This window comes from Xenopus tropicalis, chromosome 7, assembly GCF_000004195.4.
Source record: "Xenopus tropicalis strain Nigerian chromosome 7, UCB_Xtro_10.0, whole genome shotgun sequence".
Classification (NCBI taxonomy): domain Eukaryota; kingdom Metazoa; phylum Chordata; class Amphibia; order Anura; family Pipidae; genus Xenopus; species Xenopus tropicalis.
This window is the reverse complement of record NC_030683.2, coordinates 103,814,382-103,836,928: the sequence shown is the minus strand read 5'-3', so window position 1 is coordinate 103,836,928 and position 22,547 is coordinate 103,814,382. Positions and strand designations below refer to the sequence as shown.

Below are 22,547 nucleotides of genomic sequence, written 5' to 3'. Positions count from 1 at the left end.
CTATTTGCCGAGATCGCAGAGCTGCGTATGCCATCCTGACGGTGATTTACATTTTAGCTGGTTGGATGGCATTTCGGGGAGATTAGCCGCCCGCGACAAGGAAGATTTGTCGCGTGTTGACTAATCTCCCCGTGTGCCACAGCCCTAAGGGTTTTCTTTTCTGGAACCAGCAGGCTTTCACTAAAAAAAAAGATAGCAACCCTAACCAGTAGCAACCAAGTTATTTTTAAACAGCAGACCAGTAAATGCTTCCTGCTAATGTACATTATTACATTATCACCTTTTGTGCTTGACTAAAAAGAATATATATGCATATTGGTTGCCAAAATAATAAAGAATTATCAAGTGAATGCACAGCTTTTTTGAACTTTTTACATATGAAGGACAACTGTGGTGCAGCCCCAGGTAGTGCTTGGTACAGTATATACTGTATACTCCTATATTTACTTTTATGCTGCTGATATTGCTGTTTATTCTTTAAAAAAAAGTGTAATTATTTCCTTCCTAGGTACTAAGCGCTCCAAAGTGACCCTGGCCTGACAGTGCCAGTGTGTGCCATGACCAACGTCATTTCTAGTCATTTAAATGGAAATAGATAGTGGATAGGAAGGTGAAGTGACTGCCACATTTCTACATGAGACGTGATGAATCTAAAGGGGGATGTTAATACAAATTGCAAGCACTGTATAAAATGGCATTTTTGCAAATGTTTAGTGCTGTTTCAATGTAATACTGTTCACTAAACATTTATTAAATTGCAAATGTTTAACACTTGCTTGAAGACGATTGCAAGCCTTCTGTTTGTTAAACAAACTCAAAATTTGTCGCAAAGCACCATTTTGTCCCATTCCGACCGTTTTCCTGTTAGCGATACATATTACATTCCCCATTTAGGATTCTGCTTGACTGCATATATAAACAACCGCAAAAAATCCTCTGCACTCACCCATTATCAATATGTAGAAATAGGACATTAGGACATTTCTGTGCATTCAGCTACTAAGAAATGCCTTCCCTCCCCACCCCAAAAAGAGGGATTGTTTGTCCGTACATTGCAATATACTTCAAGATGGCCAACTACGTCAAAGTCATCCCTTCTGGCCAGTCCTACACTGACTGACCTATATAAGTAATTTAAGATTAGTACTGAGCAAAGGGACTAAGTTTTACCTGCAACATGCTTGCTTATAAGGTTAAAACTCCCATATGGTTGCCCTTTTATTGGCTCCATTGGGATCACCTGACTGTAGCTGGGAATAGTGGGGGCTACAACATGGAGCTGGCCACTGCTCCTGTATAAACAATAACACAAGAAAAAGGGAAAGTTGTGCTCAACCACTAAATTATAAACCATTAGGCGGGGGTGCAATGAGGCTGTGACCACAAAATACATATAAACAACAGCAAAAAAATCCTCTGCACTCACCCATCACTCTTTTTTGGGGTGGGGAGGGAAGGCATTTCTTAGTAGCTGAATGCACAGAAATGTCCTAATGTCCTATTTCTACATATTGATAATGGGTGAGTGCAGAGGATTTTTTTGCGGTTGTTTATATGTATTTTGTGGTCACAGCCTCATTGCACAACTTTCCCTTTTTCTTGACTGCATATATAGGCTGATGTTCCGTCAGTTTTGGCCACAATGTATTGTAGCTTGTGCCACCATTTTCACTATTTACTGAAGCAAATGTTAAAGAACTAAAGCTAAACTAAAGAAGTAGGGCAAAACTGTTGCATATGTTTTAGGCTTCTGTACCAGCCCAAAGCAACCACAGCCCTTTAGCAGGGAAGATCTGTGCCTCTAAAGATGCCCCAGTAGCTCCTCATCTTCTTTTCTGCTGACCTTAGGGACCAATGTACAATATACTTTATATTTAGAACATATAAATATATATATATATTGTATGAATAAATACATATGTATGCACTTTATATGGTGGGTGTGACTCTAAGCTCAGGTAAGTGACAGCAGCACAGAGCATGTACAGTGAATCAGCAGAACAGAAGATGGGGGGCTACTGATGGCCGACAACCTGGCCTTCACTGCTCGCGGCACTTAGAGAAATAAATAACGCAGAGAGATACTAGCCACACACCCTCTATCCCCGATTCTGAATGCAGCAGGAATGCAAACAAGGAGGGAGAACAAGACAGGCTGAAAATCCTCTGTAAAGCTGGAACTACTAACTTAAGTTTTTAAAAATCATGTCAGCTAGTTTGAGATTGGAGCGTGCATGTATAATATATAATAATAATATTATTAAAAACCAACTGCAAATTGTTTTAGAATATCATTTTCTGCATCATACTAAAAGTTCATTTAAAGGTGAACTACCACTCTAATATTTTTCATTGTCTCTTTTTTTTCTTAATTTTTTCTGCCTGTACCTTTTATGGGGCTTAAGTGATTACTGACTTTGTGACCTTGATGTAATGGGGGCCTCTTTTGCAACTGCAAGCCATACATAAGCTATTAGAGCAAATGCAGTGCAGAGAACAAATGACTAAGCTAGTGTTTAGGGATAGTGCTTAATAGGGGATGTTCAGCTCAGTAAATCTGCCTTATGTCAGAGTACCAGTGGAATTAGTAGTTAAGAGTACAAATGTTCTAGGAACCAACTACATACTATAAAGGAGCTGTTGAAGCAAATGAAGTGCAATCATAGCGCTGTCATGGAAACAGGGATAAAGGAATTAGAGGGTGCTTAGGAATTCTTGTTCCCTGACTTCTGTGTAGGGTGAGTATGCAGTAAAGCAATCCTGAAATGTAAATATGTAATGTAACCCCACTATTATTATTATTTTACAGATACCACATTTATACCACTGGTTCTTATATAACAATTAGCATTGAGCTGCTCTCAGTGACTCAGCAGTTGCTTCTCAGCACGTTTGTTCTGTGTATGATGATAGGGTAGGGTTCTGTGTATGATGATAGGGTGGGGTTCTGTGTATGATGATAGGGTGGGGTTCTGTGTATGATGATATGGTAGGGTTCTGTGTATGACGATATGGTAGGGTTCTGTGTATGACGATATGGTAGGGTTCTGTGTATGATGATAGGGTAGGGTTCTGTGTATGATGATAGGGAAGGGTTCTTTGTATGATGATTGGGTAGGGTTCTGTGTATGATGATAGGGTGGGGTTCTGTGTATGATGATATGGTAGGGTTCTGTGTATGACGATATGGTAGGGTTCTGTGTATGACGATATGGTAGGGTTCTGTGTATGATGATAGGGTAGGGTTCTGTGTATGATGATAGGGAAGGGTTCTTTGTATGATGATTGGGTAGGGTTCTGTGTATGATGATAGGGAAGGGTTCTGTGTATGATGATAGGGTAGGGTTCTGTGTATGATGATAGGGAAGGGTTCTGTGTATGATGATAGGGTAGGGTTCTGTGTATGATGATAGGGTAGGGTTCTTTGTATGATGATTGGGTAGGGTTCTGTGTATGATGATAGGGTAGGGTTCTGTGTATGATGATAGGGAAGGGTTCTGTGTATGATGATAGGGTAGGGTTCTTTGTATGATGATTGGGTAGGGTTCTGTGTATGATGATAGGGTAGGAGTCTGTTCTGTGTGTGATGATAGGGTAGGGTTCTGTTCTGTATGATGATTGGGTAGGGTTCTGTTCTGTGTATAATGATAGGGTAGGGTTCTGTTCTGTGTATAATGATAGGGTAGGGTTCTGTTCTGTGTATGATGACAGGAACCTTGTTCTTATATAAAGCTGTTGACTCCAGACCACATGGGGAGGTTATTGGTCCATGCATGGGGCCCAATGATGGTCCTACTAACCTGTTTGCCAAGCATCTGGCACCATAGATTCTATGTGGCCCCTATACCCTAATGATTTTAATAGATGAGAAGGGTGGCGGCGGTTAGACATCTCTAAATTGAGGCATGTTTTTTAAGGGGACTGAGCGATATGGCCAGCTGCTTCTCTCTGAAGACTTTCCCAAGGCAATGCCTGTCTGTGCAGATACTAGCTGTAGGTAAATAACATGATTCCTCTGGCAGAATTCAACTTTAGATAATCATATGATCCCACAGGCCTGCAGCTTTCAACTTTAGGTAATCATATGAGCCCTTCGGCTTGCAGCATTCAATTGTAGGTAATCATATGACCCCTATGGCTTGCAGCATTCACTTGTAGGTAATCATATGATCCCTATGGCTTGCAGCATTCACTTGTAGGTAATCATATGATCCTTATGGCTTGCAGCATTCACTTGTAGGTAATCATATGATCCTTATGGCTTGCAGCATACAAATGTAGATAATAAGAAGGTTCTCCTTCCAATATCTTCCTTAGCAGCTCAGAAAGATACTTATAAGGTAAGTGAGTATCAGGTAAGGCTTTCTATGCTAAACTGATGGTCTGTTGGAGAATGTAGGGCACTTGGTTCTTCAGCAGAGTGTTCTCAGACTTGCGTAACGTAACAACCAAATCTGATTGTGCAGATAAACAGCTAAACATTTCACTGGATCTAGTGCCAGGTAATGTAACATGCAAAAACATTTTGGTGTTGGCTAAGGCAACAACAAAAAGGAAAGGTTTGTTTTAAACATGCATGTATGTGGCGCACACTTCACTGATCTGAAGGCCCTGGGTCATGTTTAAGCAATGCTCAAATTAAAGGCATAGATTACTCATGGAACAGACTGTGTATTGTGCACTTGCTTAAATGCAACAGCCAAGCTATACATTTTACATTCGATTATGGGGGAGTGCCTAACATTTGACACCCATTTGGCATCCCAGTGAAACATTTATTGGCGTTTGTGCATTGACTAGTGGAAGTTTCCTTCTTGTTGGGATTTATATGGAAGGTGGTTGCATTATGTTATCCATACATCATTTTTAGGAACGTTTAACCTTCCCATTTTGAGCTGTTAGCTTTCTTCGTCCTAGTAAGTGTCGACATGGAGTTGGACAGGGAAAAAGGAACCTTGCATTATACTTGCCTTTCCTGTACCACTCCATGTCAGCAGATTCATATTCCCTTTTTGGTAGTTTGGTGACTAGACACCAGATTTGGGGTGGCTTTGGGCTTCTAAAGCTTTGGAGAGGGTCCTTCTGATTGGAGCAGTGGGTAGGGGCTAAGCCCAGTAGGTGCTGATCATGGAGCTGCACATGAAGGGAAAATCACAGTAAGTATGATACAATTTTTCTTAAAGGTAAACTCCCTATAGATCTACAGATGAAATTCAGCTTTGCTCTACTTTAGGATTAGTCAGCAAGTCCAGTTGCTTTAGACTACTAGGTACTGTATATAATGAACTGGAGGAAGAAAATCTTCACAGACACATGGAAAAAGCTCCATTATACATCTACAGTTAAGACTGGGATTCTTACTTTGGAGAGATGGTATTGGAGTTTTAAGTTTGGCTTATGTCCCTATAAATAGGATGGATACACTCTCGCTCAACCACTAAGCAAATGTTCATATACTCCAACATATTATAGTAACACCAATCAATAAATTATTTTTATTGCTCAATGCTTAAAGGCAAAGTTTAGATGGGAGCATCAATTTGTATTTTTAACTGAAGAGTACAAAATCTTTTTGCACCCCCCCTTGTGCTCTATATATAATTGTACAAACTGAAGTGGAGCTAATGTACCAGTCTTAAGACCTAGTCCGAACTCACGGACAATACATATAGAAAGAAAGAAACCAAAAGGTCCAGACTCATTTAAATCAAAAAAGAAAAAAATCTTTACTGCATTGAGCAGAACATGCGCAAGATACATCAAATTATCAATAAGGATTGGCCACTTTTACAAAGGGCATACCCTGATGTCGAGTAATTTAAGGTACCACCTTTGTTATCTTATAGGCGCCCCCGTAATCTGCGTGACAGATTGGTGAGAGCTGATCTGGGTACCAAATGTAATGCCCCTAAAGAATGGGATGTACCCTTGTGGTAGGTGTAACCAGTGCTCAAGTGTAATACGCACAGATTCTTTCACTCATCCCTACTCTGGTCGCATGTTTGCTATAGCGATGTAGCGAACCTCAAAAAAAAAGTTTGCGAACCCGTTCACGAACTTATGCCAAAAAGTGCGAATATTCGCGAACTTTGCGAACCCCATAGACTTCAATGGGAAGGCGTACTTAAAAACCTAGAAAAGCCATTTCTGGCCAGAAAACTGATTTTAAAGTTGTTTAAAGGGTGCCACGACCTGGACAGTGGCATGCAGGAGAGGGATCAAGGGCAAAAATTTCTCTGAAAAATACTTTGTTGACAATTAGCACCATGGAAACGAGATTTGCTGAAAAACGCCATGTGTGGCTTGTGCAGCGTTTTTAGGCCGAGAAAAAACGCAGCGGAAAAACGCCACGAACACCCGATGTTCGCGCGAATTAGTTCACCGGCGAACAGTTCGCTACATCTCTAGTTTGCTATTAAAGGTCACTATACATGTGACTCTGAATATGTAGTATATATGCTCAGGTGCCCATGCGGTCTGGCGTACGTAGGAGAGACGATCCAACCTGTTCGTGATCGGATCAGTCAGCACAAACCCACTATCACGAAGGAAGTGGTTAAGTGACATTTTTGCACAGCTCACCATACAGCGGCTGCACTGAGGTTTCTTGCGATAGAGTATGTTGCCCACGCATGTCGGAGGGGCAACAGACTCTTACAACTCCAGAAACGAGAGAAGTTATGGATTCACAATTTGCAGACATTACATCCACGGGGGCTTAATAGAGAATATGACCTGTATGCATTTATCTAAAAGGAAGCATTGTTTAAAGAAAGTATTTCCACTAGATCGATTCCAACACATCTCAGGTTATAAAATAAATCCAACAAAGTCACACGTACTCCCCCTAAAAATGTCTGGACTGAAAATGCATAATTGGGTGTTTATAGCACTAATTCCCAGGGAACTGTACACTAGGGGGCTGATTTACTAATCCACGAATCCGAATCCCGAATGGGAAAAAATCGGATTGGAAACGAACAGTTTGCGACTTTTTCGTATTTTTTCCTCACCGTCGCGACTTTTTCGTAGCCATTACGACTTTCGCGAATTGTTGCGACTTTTTCGTATTGAGCGCTCGAAAAATTAGCGACAATTCGCAAAAAAGTCGCAAAATACAGATCATTACGAAAAAACGCATTCGGACGCTTTTCGGACGTTCGTGGATTAGTAAATGTGCCCTTAGGACTCAATGACTTCGCACTTTACAGCAGCTGCTTCTCAGCATTACTTCTGCAGAGTTTTACAATGTAGTTTGCAATTAAACAATCCCAGTCATCACCACAGTCATAACACTAACACTTAGGGGCACATTTACTAACCCACGAACGGGCCGAATGCGTCCAATTGCGTTTTTTTCGTAATGATCGGTAATTTTGCGATTTTTTCGTATTTTTTGCGATTTTTTCGGTGTCTTTACGATTTTTGCGAAAACTTTCGTAATGGCTACGAAAAACTTGCGTTTTTTCGCAAAAATCGTACAGACGCCGGAAAAATCGCAAATAATACGAAAAAGTCGCAAAATGTTCGTTTCCAATCTGAATTTTTCCAATTCGGATTCGAAATCGTGTCTTAGTAAATCAGCCCCTTAGTGGATAACAGTATGTGAAGAACTATTCAAAGAGCTTCTCTCAGTGACACAGCACATTCTAGTTTCAGCCAGTGGCATAAATACAGCTGCACCCGCCATATAGAATTATAATGACTATAAAGGTTTTCATCCACCCAAGTCATTGTATATCTAGTAGAAGTAAATATAAAGCAACTGGACTTGCTGAGTAATTATTTAATTAAGATATTTTACTACTCATCCGAGCATCTTCTTCTGGTGAGGGAAAGTCCTCGGTACATAAACTAATCCAATCACAATGACATTGTAATTCTGCAGAGTGGTGACAACTGGAACTCCCAGAGGTGTGAATGCTGTGGGCTGTGATAGGAAAGACTGAGGAACGTACACTGCAATAACCAGTTAATCTCGATAGTGATACCGTTTTAAAGCTTACACATGGCAAGCATTTGCAGAAGCCAAACTTAAAAGGAAATTATACCCCAGAATGAAAACGTAACCAACAGATAGTAAATATTATAAGTGGCCTATTAAAGAATTTTACTAAAATGAAATATATATCTATCAGTAAATATTGTCCTTTTTTTAAACTTTGCCCTTGTGACACCATTTTTTGATGGCCTGTGTGCTCCCTCAGACAGGGGAGGAAATAATCACCATAGATGTGGGTCACCAGTTGGACAGCACCGCCCCAGGGGATTAAATGAGTATTTGCTCCATTACTGGTATCTAGATAATACAGTTGCTGTAAGTGCATATTCTACCTTTATTTTTATTTTGTAGGTATTAGATATGGCACATTTTCAAGTATAATCTTTGCATTCTGTATAAAACTTTATCACACGTTTTTCATGATTTTATGATATTTTTATATTTACATACTTGCTAAATTACTTTACTGGTTTTTAGATTGTCTTTAAGTGGGACCGCTGAGTGTCTACTTGAACTGACTTTAACACACTCTTGAAAAATGGGAGTGACTTGGTGGTGGATCACTGGAGGGTGAGTCTATAAAATGTTTTTACTATTCCTATTCTAGTATCTTGATAAAAGACTGAAACACTGATCTAGTAAAATAAAGTGTTTTTTTATAGTTCCAGGTATGCAAAAAATCAGAATTATTATTGTGTTTGCACCCAGGCTTTTGACTAAGTAACAGTGTGGCTAAGCCATCGACTACATATAAAACAAAGCCACATATATGAGCAGTTCTTTATTCTATGGTAAAGCTTCTATAAAAGCACATAAGGAAAGCAGTTTGCAAAATGTCGTTTAAGACTTGCTTTTTGAATATGCTTTAGTATAAGCTTTCCACAAAATAAAGGAATGCTGGTATGTTTGGTTATGTTTTACCAATAGCAATGATCTCTTGTGGAACCCACATGTTCTGTTGCTATGTATTTATTCAATAAGTGCCTGCCAAAACATTTTTTTCCATTCTTCAATAAAAATGAAGGGGTCACTGGCACACTTAAAACTTATTTCCTTGTGCTACAATAAGTTTTCTACTATAGATTACTCTCACTATTAGCTTCAGTTGTAACCAGAATCTAGACAGGCACGTTTTGGTTGAATAAAAAGTAAGTGCACTGCCAAACTGCCTACTGTAGGCTTCCAGCCCATATAGGGGCTATGAAATACCCAATCACAGCATGTTTTGGCTCCCTATTATCTTCATACCTGTACTGCTCCCCAAATCTTTTTATATTTGAATGTGGTTCATAATAAAGTTTGGGGATCTCTGGTCTCGGATTTAATGTATTGTGGGGAACACCTGCAGACAGTGATGCTCTGTAGAGTCCAAGGGGAAGCAGTGCTGTACCACATGGGTATCTATGGATTTCTGGGGAAGCAGTGCTGTACCACATGGGTATCTATGGATTTCTGGGGAAGCAGTGCTGTACCACATGGGTATCTATGGATTTCTGGGGAAGCAGTGCTGTACCACATGGGTATCTATGGATTTCTGTGTATATCAATGAAAAGGCATTACTATGGGAAACCACTAGTGGGACTGGTGTATATATCAATACACATCTCTGCTGGTTACCCCTGCTGATATTCCATGCAGTTAAGTAAATGTCTCACCAAACTGCACAATCATCCATGGCTTTGTGGCCTCCAAAAATAATTAACTAGGCCATTATACCATGTGTTTGCCTGGCTAGTAATACACACATATAGGCTACTCTTTAGAGTTCTAATGTAAAGGAAAATATTACATTACACAGTGGGTGGTGTAGGGTGGGAAAAGGCAGGGCAAACACACATAAGGGCTCCATAGGAGCTGCTCAGTCAATAAAGTCTTGTGCATTGCTGGAAGGTTGTTAGAGAGCTGGGTGGGCAGTGCATGCTTAATGCCAATCTAACCCCCATACTTCCCTTTCCCTGCAGGGTGATCTTACATCTAACTGCCTACACTGCCCATCAGTCTCCTATAATGGCCGGATCCACAAAGAGCTTGGCTAAAGGTAATTCATAACCCGCACTGCAAAGCGCTAGGTCATCAGAGATATTTGTTAGTGGGACATATGAACTAGATTCTCCAGCTGTGCAGGACTACAACTCTGAGAATTCTACCATTAGGTGATAAAGTGGAGAGATGTTGTAAATTTTTCCACAGCTGTTGTGCCATAAGTTGGTTATACAGGTATAGGATCCCTTATCCGGAAACCCGTTATCCCGAAAGTTCCAAATTACGGGAAGGCCATCTCCCATAGACTCCATTATAAGCAACTAATTATAATAATAAAAATGATTTCCTTTTTCTCTGTAATAATAAAACAGTACCTTGTACTTGATCCTAACTAAGATATAATTAATCCTTATTGAAGGCAAAACCCCTATTGGGTTTAAATGATGTTTAAATTATTTTTTAAGAGACTTAAGGTATGAAGATCCAAATTACGGAAAGGGGTTATTTAACTTTTAGTATGTCATAGAATGACCTTTTCTTTGCACCTTTTCAGTTGGTTTGATTTTTTTTATAGTTTTTGAATTATTTGCCTTCTTCTTTCTATTTCCAGCTTTCAAATGGGGGTCACCGACCCCAGCATCCAAAAAACGATTGCGCTGGGAGGCTACAATTTTATTGTTACTTCCTAAACTTTTGTTCAGAGCCTCTACTGTTCATCTTCCAGAATCTCATTCAAACCACTGTCTGGTTGCTAAGGTTAATAAGACCCTAGAATTCGGATAGCTGCTGAAATGTCACATTAGGGAGCTGTTGAACAAAAAAGCTAAATAATTAAAAAAACACAAAATATAAGAAAAGACCAATTGCAAATTGTGTCAGAATATCATTGTCTACATCATGCAAAAAAAGTTCAATAACAGGGCTGCTGTATAGAAGATTGAAAGGCAGATGTGCCATTATGCTTCTGTATAAACACTTGGAACATAAACATTTACATTTAATTTGATATTTTTAATGTTTAACCCCATTTTGTGTGGGGAGACACATTAACCCCCTTTTAGCCCAGCTGTAATATGGCAGAGCACTGTTACATTGCCATTGCCTTACTCAGCTGGAGACCTACACGGAGGTGTTGGAGGCAGTGTTTTTCAAGCTGAACTACAACACTCAGACTTGTTTCTTCATAAAAGGAAATGTAGACCTGAGTGGTTAAAGCTTTCTATGCCAAACTTGACCTTATCCATGGGGCCCCCAAATTCACCAAAGTAATTGATTACCTCAAAAGCTCAAAGCTTGATACTGGAGCCCCTGGTACTCCCTTTTCTCCCTCCAATTATATAAACTAAGGCCACAAACCAGTCCACTACCCCTGGGCAGCTGGGACAACTGCCCTCCCACAGGGCATAGGTTACACACCAGGGGCTTCCTGAGCTGCAGGGGAACTATTAACTCTTAGGATCCCCTACATGTACAATGGGAAGGGAAGATGCCATACTTTATATGCTACTTTTCTAATTTATCAGGGATGCCCACGTCACTATTTCTGTGCTTTAGTAACCTTAAAGCTTGTCCTGCTTGGATGAAGGATACAATTTGTTTGAATATAAATAAGGCAGAATTAGTCAGGCAGTTTGGTTGGTCTCAGTCATACTGCCTCATCATCTGGACATGTACAGTATGTCACTATGAGATGGATTTTACAGTCCATCCTGCAATCCCATTGGTTTGCAGTTGGTCTGCCCAAGCTGGCTAAAGCACTATCCACTCAGTACATGGGCTGATCATTCACATTCCTGGCCTGCCAGCACATAACGCCTTTAATACTAATAAAACAAAACCGTGAACTTATACAGACCCTCAGTTGTCTACATGAATTCTACTGAGAATCAGATCTGGCACCTCCTAAAGGCAGCTATTATTATTATTTAGTTGAAGACCAATGTGATTTCTTGAGTGTTACTGCATAAAAATATACAAACCTGCCTCTAACAACCTAATCTACTATTAATACAATGCCCAGGGAGGCCAATTATTACTATTTTTTGTTTACTAACTTATTTAATTTATTTTTTTAGGCAGCCCTGCTCCAGGCCCAGTGCCTGATGGATTAATTCGTGCCTACCTGATGAGGTTTTGCCCATTTGCACAGAGGGCACAACTTGTCTTAATTGCCAGAGAAATCAAGTAAGAGTGCAAAACCATGTAGCTAATTGTATTCGTAGGGAATTCTCCAGTATTATTGTAGTTAGGAGTATGAACAAGCCAGTGCAAGTGGGCTTATTGCATGCTATGGGGCATAATTATCAAAAGTGAAAAACCTTCATGTTATTGGGTAATGAATATGCTTCAAAGTTGAACGTAGAACATCAAGCACTCCGGACTCATGAAAACTGCTAAAATCCAAAGTTTATTCCTTCATGTTTAAAACAATGAACGCCTGACGCGTTTCGTGCCCTTTAGGGCACTTAATCATAGGCCAATGAATATGCTTGCTTCTTATTGGTTCAGTAATTTTACAGTAAAAATACAGTGTTGTTTCATAGAATTGATATTTTATTAGTTGTGTGAAAACGAGTATTCATGTTTTTGTGCTATAGAATATTTATACTTTTTTTCTTTTAAGCTATGAAGTGGTTTATGTCAATACACTGAACAAACCTGACTGGTTCTTTGAGAAAAGTCCATTCGGCCTGGTACCAGCTATTGAGACCAGCGAGGGGCAGCTGATCTACGAGTCTCTAATTGTATGTGATTATCTGGATGAGGTGTCTCCTGGGAAGAAACTGACTCCAGAGGACCCATTCCAAAAAGCCCAACAGAGGATGTTGCTGGAACATTTTTTCAAGGTGTGGAACACTTATATGTGCAAATATTGTTAAATATATTTACCAACAGGTTAACATTTCCTTTGGTTTTACTAAACAGTAATTGTAGCATTATGTTTACCTGGGACTGATATTGGTAGGAGACACTTGGAAACCAGGGCTAACCTACACAGGAGCAGGTCCAGACTGGGACTCAAAATGGGCCCTGGAGTTCCAAGTACTGTCAAAACAGCCCCCTTGCAGCCCACTAAATAGTCAGATTTTACCTGACCTACAAAATCTTTTCACGCAACAGCATGAGATTTTGCACAATACAGGTATGGGATCCCTTATACGGAAACCCGTTATCCAGAAAGCTCAGAATTACAGAAAGCCTGTCTTTTATAGACTCCATTTTATCCAAATAATTCAGAATTTGAAAACTGATTCCCCTTTTCTCTGTAGTAATAAATCAGTTCCTTGTAATTGATCCCAACTAAGATGTAAATAATCCTTATTGGATGCAAAACAACTCTATTTGGTTTAATTAAGGTTTTATTGATTTTTTAGTAGACTTATGGTATGGAGATCCAAATTACGGAAAAAACCCTTATCAGGAATACCCTTGGTCCCGAGCATTCTGGATAACGGGTCCCATACCTGTACTACAAAATCTGATCCCCACACCTGTTAATGTACCACTGATTATATCCCCTTTGTATTACAAATGGGTGTCTTTTTTTCTGGATTTTTTATGCAGTCATTTTAGGTCATTATGGGATATTGTTGCTTCCAGTCTTTGCCAAAAATTCACACTTCCAACCTACATATTAGTAATAAGAGCTCCCACTGCGGTTCTTGCCTAATCTCACTCTTCTTTTCAGGTTGAGAATCTGGTGTTTAAAATTCTGGGGGCATTAAAAAATAATGCAGATACATCAGCACTAAAGGCAGAGTTCCTGAAGAAACTGATTCTGTTTGATGAGGTAACTTTACTACCTTGTATCATTTTTAATATTAATATTTTCAGAATTTATCATTGTTAATATACCTTGGTATGCAAATGTCGTAACATTGGGAGCACGCACAGGGCTATGCCAGGGATGGCTGAAGAAGGCCAATCTTTTTGCCGGACTCATTTGCTAAATTACCACTCAATTAACCCCGTACTGCACTAAAAACAGAAGCAGATATTGGATAGAAGGAAGCACCCCAGGCCAATGCAGTTTTCTGCTAACAGGGTAAGCGATTCTAGTCCCTCAGGGGCGAATAGGACTTTTCTTCTTCTTTAAGAGGGACAAGGGCAGGTGTAAAATACAGGGTTCCCCTATGCCTGAGTTTTCTGCACTGTGACTTCTATTATCCTGCGCCAATATAGAGCAAGATATACAGTATAGACACAAGCGCTTTTATTATTCTGTTTTTGTCCTCCTTTCATTTTCTTTTATATCTCATGATTTTATTGGTGGACTACTTCACACCAATACACATGCTCCAAGGAAAAGGGAATATATGGCATTTAGAATGATATGAGGCAAAGGGAACACTTTGCTAGGCTGCTTATTTATGCACAGATTTATTTATCCACAACAAATGGGAGCTATTCCAGAAACCAGCCAAGCATCCCCCATGTAGAAATCATTATACAGAGTTCTGCTAGAACTTTATTTGCTGGACTGTTGATGAATGGCAAGCTACAATTAATGACTGCCTTGGTAAAATTATAATATAAATTTAATTTTTTCACCTTTTCTGTTTTAAAGAAATGAAATACTTGTAAAAGAACCTATACTATAGATCAGTGATCCCCAAAATGTTGCTCCCCAACCCCTTGGATGTTGCTCCCAGTTTGGGGATCCCTGCTGTATGCAGTGGTTACTTTACACAAAATAATGATGGGGGTCAGGATTATGGGGCAAGTGTTAGTACAGGTATGGGATCCCTTATCAGGAAACCCATTATCCAGAAAGTTCAGAATTACGGAAAGGCCATCTCCCATAGACTCCATTATAAGCAAATAATTCACATTTTTAAAAATGATTCCCTTTTTCTCTGTAATAATAAAACAGTACCTTGTACTTGATCCCAACTAAGATATAATTACTCCTTATTGGAGACAAAACAATCCTATTCGGTTTATTTAATATTTAAGTGATTTTTTGCAGACTTCAGTTATGGAGATCCAAATTACGGAAAGACCCCATAGCCGGAAAACCCCATGTCCCGAGCATTCTGGATAACAGGTCCCATACCTGTACTGATGATTATTTCCTTATCTATTCCTAGATTGTGTCTAAACTGAACACTCCTTACGTTGGCGGAAGCAGCGTCTCTATGGCTGACTACATGATGTGGCCCATTTTTGAGCGATTTAGCATATTTGGAGTGAAAGAGTAAGAGAAATAACATTAAAATTTTCTTTTGTATTATATAGTGTTTTTTTCGATTGCACTTAATGAATAAAATAATTTGTATAGTGGATACATAGAGAGTGCTGAATTAAGGCTCAATTTGGGCTCTGTGTTTCTCTTTGAGAATTTAGCCTTAGCACTGTCCTAAATAGAGATTTTCCAGGCACTATTTGGAATATGAGCAGTGCATCCAGTCGCCCTTTGATTTAAGTGCTCATATGAAACAATAGCAGAGTAGGGCATCCGGGTGTCAGGATATCTGAACTGCATTTATCTCATTTTCAATGCAGCAGCACTAGGATAAAGGTAAATACTATATATAGGAATTACCGTTATATATATATATATATATATATATATATATACACCTAAATAAAGGTATATATATATATAGAGAGAGAGAGACAATAATATTTGGATCCTTAGAGCAAAGACTTTTACTAAGGAGAAAATAGTGTTATCAGTTCCAAGTCACAATGCACTCATTTCTGCTTTCTGCTTGCCTCCCACAGCTGTTTGGAGAAAACCCCCCACCTCCACCAGTGGTACCAGCTCATGTTGCAGGACCCAGCAGTCAAGGCCACATTTACTAAGCCAGAGGTTCAAGAAGGTTTCTTTAAACTTTACCTCCAGGGAATTCCAGAAGCAGTTGACTATGGCATTTAATAATAGTGGCCTTCTAAACTGAATGCAAAGGTATTCACTGAATACAATTCCAATAATGTATTCTAATAAATACTTCTCGTATGACTTGTGCAATATTTTTCTGTCGTTATCATTCACCCTGAGATAAAATGAGCAAAGTCCAGAATGTAGACTTGCATCTTTACTACTATAGAGACACCTAGAGCAACTCATCAGTGGCTTCTTCTAGGCAGGGGCACAATAAATGGATTCTTTCATGGGAAGCACATATTGTAATTCATTAAGGTTCTTGCATCCAAACACACTCCTGCACTTTCAAGGTTGCCATTATGATCACCCGCCTCATCTGATAAAGCTAGGGGAACCCTGGAGCTACTGTAACCCTGGACCTGCAACTAAGTGCATGGAAGCAATTACGTTGGATTTATGGGGTAAATGCAGCAATATAGATTAAAGAACATTGTGGTTTGCATCCAAAATTGCACAATGCACTTGTGTTCGGAAGTATCCCTTTATGTTAGTTGTGTCAGTCTTTCAAACATAGTGCAATTACCTTGCAATTTTTGCTTACTAATACAATACTGTAACCAAACATGAAGAAGGAACTTAACACTTTAAGAAAAGCAGTGATTCATTCAAATATAGTTGGACTACAATTCACAATATTCTCTAACAATTTTTCAAGTCTTAAAGCCCACTGATGGCTGTAGTCCAGCAAGAGATGACTCCAAACGCACCAGACAACAAGGATAGCCACTTTAAAAATCGGTTTTATTAACCATTGAGAACAACATGCCTGACGCATTTCGTAGGCAGTGTATATCCTTGCTGTCCGGTACGTTTGGAGTCGTATTTTGATACATGGTTTATCTCCTCTAGCTACGGGTTTGGGGCTTCAAGCACCTGGACCACCTTTGGAAGACGTTGAGCTTTTTGACTCGAGCTAGCATTGACCTCGCTGGGGTTTACTGACCCTGTGCACTTGGTGATAGACCCGGGGTTTATACACCCGGGTCTCTTTTTCCACTTGGTACAAAACAAAACAATTAACCTAGCATTAGTAGCTGTCTCTGTTTATTCATTTTGTTTGATATAATTTTTGATTTATACTTATGTGTTTTTTCTTTTTCGAATTCTTTGTAGTCCAGCAAGACTATGCAACACGCTGTCTTCTTAAAGAATAAGACACTTTTCTAAAGTACTCCAGTGTCAGCAATGGCACCAGTTCAGTCACTGGTAACTAAAAGGCATGTATAAAAAAGGAAGAGTTCTCTATCCAAAAAAAACAAATAGTACATAGTGTGTTCAATCCATTGACAACTGACTTTCGATACACTCCTTACATATCATATATTACAACATATAATTTGTGTCAACATCCATATATTGCATTGAGGCATATAATCATTGCAATTCTTCAGTGACCATAAATATTCTGCCATTATAGCATATATAGAATACCTAAAATAATCTATCCTGTGAATTCTCTCTCCCTTACTTTCTCAGTCTCCTTACACACCCACTCCTGGAAACAAGAATCTCATATTGGATCCTAAGTTGCTTTAGGTTTCTATGCATCCTGACTTATGTCTTTGTGCATTTTACCTTTTAACTTTATAATTTGCAACTACCGTAATCTTAGCTTCTGAACAGCTGCCCAGAACACACAGCATGATTCCAGTATGGTGACCCCCCCCCCCATATATAAGAAACAACAGACTTACCTCTTTACAAATTAGCTCTATATCAGGGCTTTCTAATAAATTTAATGGAACTCTATTTACAAAACAATGTGATGGAAAGTATGCAATGATACGCAAGGATACTTCTGGCAAACCAAACTCTGCCTAGTGAAAATTGGCTATATAAAACTGTGTTTGCACAATAGGGATTTTCTGGTTGGAAAAGATATTGTGGATAACATAATGGATAGTATCTACAAGAGCAGGAAGACCATTCGCTTAGTTAGTTAAAATTATTTGCAGAGTGACTGGTGCTCTTTAGAAATGAGGATGGCCGCCTATAAGTTACTTGCAGAGAAAAACAATCATCTGATTTTAGTTTTTTTGGAAAGCATTTCTGGTTACCATTTGTCAGCATATCACAGATTGGCAAGGTTCATGAGAAAGAAAATACATAGATTGGCCTCAGGAAGAGAATGAGCAAGCTGAATTCTGGGAGAGGCTGAGAATGACAGTTCTGGAAACTAAGGAAGATTAAGTGATCTGTATAGGGAATTGTAGTCCTGGCACTGGCAAGGGCACTGGCAAAGTTGTACATCTATGGCCCATATAGCTTTTTTATTAAGTTACAGACATTTATATAATTAATATAGATCTGGGCAGAGATTAAAATTGATGTTTATCCTTTACTGTTTGTTGTCTACTAAAAGTTTAATTGTGCTGTCAGTGAACCTTACATGGGTTACTGTCAAGTGTAGGAAATGTCGTAGCCCTCTGGCATAAAGGAATTTGTTGATAGGTTTAGATTAATTAATCTGCTCATCGCAGATACTGGTAATATGAAGTGTGAGCTGCTTGGGACATTAACGTCAGTGTGGTCAGACAGCCAGGATCCACTGAGGTCAAAATGTCTCTTGTGACTTAGGCTTAAGAGTTTAGGCTTTTATCTATCTTGCTTATGGTGACAGCAGTCTTTCGTTAAAAACAGAGAAAGAGAAACCCTAACCCACAGCAACTAAGCTGTTTACAAACAACTGACCATGCTCCCTGCTGATTTGTAGCTATTGGTTACTAGAGTAAACTTAAAGGACATGTCAAACCCCCAAAATAACGTATTGCCTAATAAAGGAAAGCATAATTCCAAGCAACTTTCCAATGTGAATATATTGAAAATTTTTAGTGCTTTAAAAGTTATTTGTAAATGTAATTGCTATTGAAAGCAGCATTTGCTGAACTCCTGGTTGTTACTTTTTAAACAATGTTGCAAAGGTCAGTCTCCTCCAGCGAGTCAGGTCTGTCAGTCTGCTGGTTTGTGTTACATTGCTTCAAATGCCAGAGCCACCAGGGCAGGGAATAGAAAAGGACAGGCAAACACTACTTCTAATAGCTATTATATATACAAATAAGTCAGAAACCATTGCAAATTTTTAACAAATGTATATTGCAAAGTTGCTTAGAATTAGGTTTATATCTTAGTTAGGATGAAGTACAAGCTACTTTTATATTAATACAGGGAAAAATGAAAACATTTTTTACAATTTGAATTATGATTAAATTTATGTCTATGAGAGATAGACTAGTAATATACATAGAAAGATAGATAGATTACAGAAAGCATAGCACTCAGCATCCTGGAAGGGAAGAATCTAATATGCAGGGGGGCATATTGCCAATGTTTTGATAGAGGTTTTAGATTCTAACTGAAATGGTTGATTGCCAAAATCAAAAAATTATCAAATGAGTATGCACCTTTTTTCACTTCTGGTATATGAAGCACCCTGTAATACTTGGGAATGTTTTTGAAGGAAAGTGCGGACCTTCTAGACAAGATATATATTTATATCTATACAGTGTAGAAGCACATGTGTGTGTATATATACAGTGGCTTGCAAAATTATTCGGCCCCCTTGAACTTTTCCACATTTTGTCCCATTACAGCCACAAACATGAATCAATTTTATTGGAATTCCACGTGAAAGACCAATACAAAGTGGTGTACACGTGAGAAGTGGAATGAAAATCATACATGATTCCAAACATTTTTTTTACAAATAAATAACTGCAAAGTGGGGTGTGCGTAATTATTCAGCCCCCTGAGTCAATACTTTGTAGAACCACCTTTTGCTGCAATTACAGCTGCCAGTCTTTTAGGGTATGTTTCTACCAGCTTTGCACATCTAGAGACTGAAATCCTTGCCCATTCTTCTTTGCAAAACAGCTCCAGCTCAGTCAGATTAGATGGACAGCATTTGTGAACAGCAGTTTTCAGATCTTGCCACAGATTCTCCATTGGATTTAGATCTGGACTTTGACTGGGCCATTCTAACACATGGATATGTTTTGTTTTAAACCATTCCATTGTTGCCCTGGCTTTATGTTTAGGGTCGTTGTCCTGCTGGAAGGTGAACCTCCGCCCCAGTCTCAAGTCTTTTGCAGACTCCAAGAGGTTTTCTTCCAAGATTGCCCTGTATTTGGCTCCATCCATCTTCCTATCAACTCTGACCAGCTTCCCTGTCCCTGCTGAAGAGAAGCCCCCCCAGAGCATGATGCTGCCACCACCATATGTGACAGTGGGGATGGTGGGTTCAGAGTGATGTGCAGTGTTAGTTTTCCGCCACACATAGCGTTTTGCATTTTGGCCAAAAAGTTCCATTTTGGTCTCATCTGACCAGAGCACCTTCTTCCACATGTTTGCTGTGTCCCCCACATGGCTTGTGGCAAACTGCAAACGGGACTTCTTATGGTTTTCTGTTAACAATGGCTTTCTTCTTGCCACTCTTCCATAAAGGCCAACTTTGTGCAGTGGACACATGGTGTTGTTGCTCCCAATATTTTCTTAGACAACCTCTGAGGCCATCACAGAGCAGCTGTATTTGTACTGACATTAGATTGCACACAGGTGCACTCTATTTAGTCATTAGCACTCATCAGGCAATGTCTATGGGCAACTGACTGCACTCAGACCAAAGGGGGCTGAATAATTACGCACACCCCACTTTGCAGTTATTTATTTGTAAAAAATGTTTGGAATCATGTATGATTTTCGTTCCACTTCTCACATGTACACCACTTTGTATTGGTCTTTCACGTGGAATTCCAATAAAATTGATTCATGTTTGTGGCTGTAATGTGACAAAATGTGGAAAAGTTCAAGGGGGCCGAATACTTTTGCAAATTCATTAAACTGACCGTTCAATCCCAAAGTTTATAAAACAAAATGGAATAAGACTTCAAATTCAGTTTACTGTAGTTTCCCCTCAACTGATGGAGGCTACATGTGGCATTAGCCTTAGCCCTTTTTTGTTTTATGTACTAACTGTAGCCTAATATTGCTTCTAGAACTCTTTACAGATGTACCTTAAGTTTCTGGAGTTTCCCTGCTTTTTTCACTACTGCTCCTGATTAAAGTGTAAGTACAGCCTGGTCTTACAACTCAGTTACACTGTTTACTTTGGGTAATGATTTTTAAATGCACTATAGATTTAGTACACCAATAAGCCTGAGAGAGAGAGAGTGTCTGGATTTTAGTGCAAAAAGTTATTTTTCTGTTTTTATTACCTTTACATATTTTGCACGATCGTAAGTTTAAGTTTAAGCCCCCAGTTCTCAGATGCGGTTATTTGAAGATGCTTTTTCAACACCTGATTTAGCATTGAATAACTACTATTTTAATTTTGTTGTGTTGCTCTTTCAAAAAAAGAGTGGGTGCAATAAGGGTGATTCTTATGTAGAGGCAGAGGCATCTGTACACCAATAAGCCTGAGAGAGAGAGAGAGAGTCTGGATTCAGATGAAAAAGAGATACAATAGCAGATCTGTACTCTCGGGGAAAGGCCAGTTTAGACCTATGGAGTACAGAGTAGTGGTTTACAGCCCTACTATATCCCCACAGGGAGATTTTTCACCTGCACTTAAATCTGCCCTACCATTGGTGATAAATCTCCTGAAAATGCTTTCCAGCAATAATGTTAATTGCCACTGGGGAAACATACAAGTCACTTTGGCTTCCTGCAAGGAAAGTCTGGGTGGCTTCAAAAACATTGAGAATGTTTCTCACTGGTGATCTACATTATTGCCAGTGGGAAACCATTTTTGGAAGATTGGCCACCCCTGGTAGCACAGGTTTAAACACGGGCAATGCATCTCCCTATGTCCCATTACCCTTTTATACACATTTACAGTATATATGTAGTAGTTGTTGAGGAGCACTCACCATACAGATAAGCCGCCTGGCTGCTAGTAAAGGAGTATTAGTATTTTAGTGCAGAAAGTTATTTTTTTGTTTTTATTACCTTTACATATTTTGCACGATCGTATTTTATTTTCCCCCAGAAAATCAGTATTTCAGTCCTCACAAAATAATACATGCTAATATTTTTTCTATCATTTTATATATTTAGCTATACATTTACAGTGGCTTGCAAAAGTAATTGGCCGCCTTGAACTTTTCCACATTTTGTCACATTACAGCCACAAACATGAATCAATTTTATTGGAATTCCACGTGAAAGACCAATACAAAGTGGTGTACACGTGAGAAGTGGAACGAAAATCATACATGATTCCAAACATTTTTTACAAATAAATAACTGCAAAGTGGGGTGTGCGTAATTATTCAGCCCCCTGAGTCAATACTTTGTAGAACCACCTTTTGCTGCAATTACAGCTGCCAGGCTTTTAGGGTATGTCTCTACCAGCTTTGCACATCTAGAGACTGAAATCCTTGCCCATTCTTCTTTGCAAAACAGCTCCAGCTCAGTCAGATTAGATGGACAGCGTTTGTGAACAGCAGTTTTCCGATCTTGCCACAGATTCTCCATTGGATTTAGATCTGGACTTTGACTGGGCCATTCTAACACATGGATATGTTTTGTTTTAAACCATTCCATTGTTGCCCTGGCTTTATGTTTAGGGTCGTTGTCCTGCTGGAAGGTGAACCTCTGCCCCAGTCTCAAGTCTTTTGCAGACTCCAAGAGGTTTTCTTCCAAGATTGCCCTGTATTTGGCTCCATCCATCTTCC

At 39.2% G+C, this 22,547-nt stretch overlaps 1 protein-coding gene across 2 annotated transcripts; it reads left to right on the top strand.

Moving 5' to 3' along the window:
• The first annotated feature begins 2,602 nt into the window (after positions 1 to 2,602).
• Positions 2,603 to 15,962, top strand: LOC100498331 (glutathione S-transferase omega-1). 2 transcript variants are annotated; one of them, XM_031905380.1, is made up of 8 exons: positions 2,603 to 2,738; positions 8,480 to 8,572; positions 9,965 to 10,041; positions 12,062 to 12,170; positions 12,610 to 12,832; positions 13,675 to 13,776; positions 15,077 to 15,183; positions 15,714 to 15,962. In XM_031905380.1, exons 2-8 carry the CDS (start codon positions 8,541 to 8,543, stop codon positions 15,865 to 15,867), a joined length of 804 nt encoding a protein of 267 aa, XP_031761240.1. In that variant the 5' UTR covers positions 2,603 to 2,738; positions 8,480 to 8,540; the 3' UTR covers positions 15,868 to 15,962. The 2 variants fall into 2 exon arrangements, with proteins under 2 accessions (XP_031761240.1, XP_017951203.2); XM_018095714.2 differs by lacking the exon at positions 2,603 to 2,738 and adding an exon at positions 4,243 to 4,340.
• The last annotated feature ends 6,585 nt before the right edge of the window (positions 15,963 to 22,547 follow it).

Coding starts and splice junctions, on each gene's coding strand:
- LOC100498331 (XM_031905380.1), top strand. CDS start 8,541: ATGGGAGTGACTTGGTGGTGGATCACTGGAGG. Junction 10,042..12,061: donor CACAAAGAGCTTGGCTAAAG/GTAATTCATAAC, acceptor TTATTTTTTTAG/GCAGCCCTGCTCCAGGCCCA. Junction 13,777..15,076: donor AACTGATTCTGTTTGATGAG/GTAACTTTACTA, acceptor ATCTATTCCTAG/ATTGTGTCTAAACTGAACAC.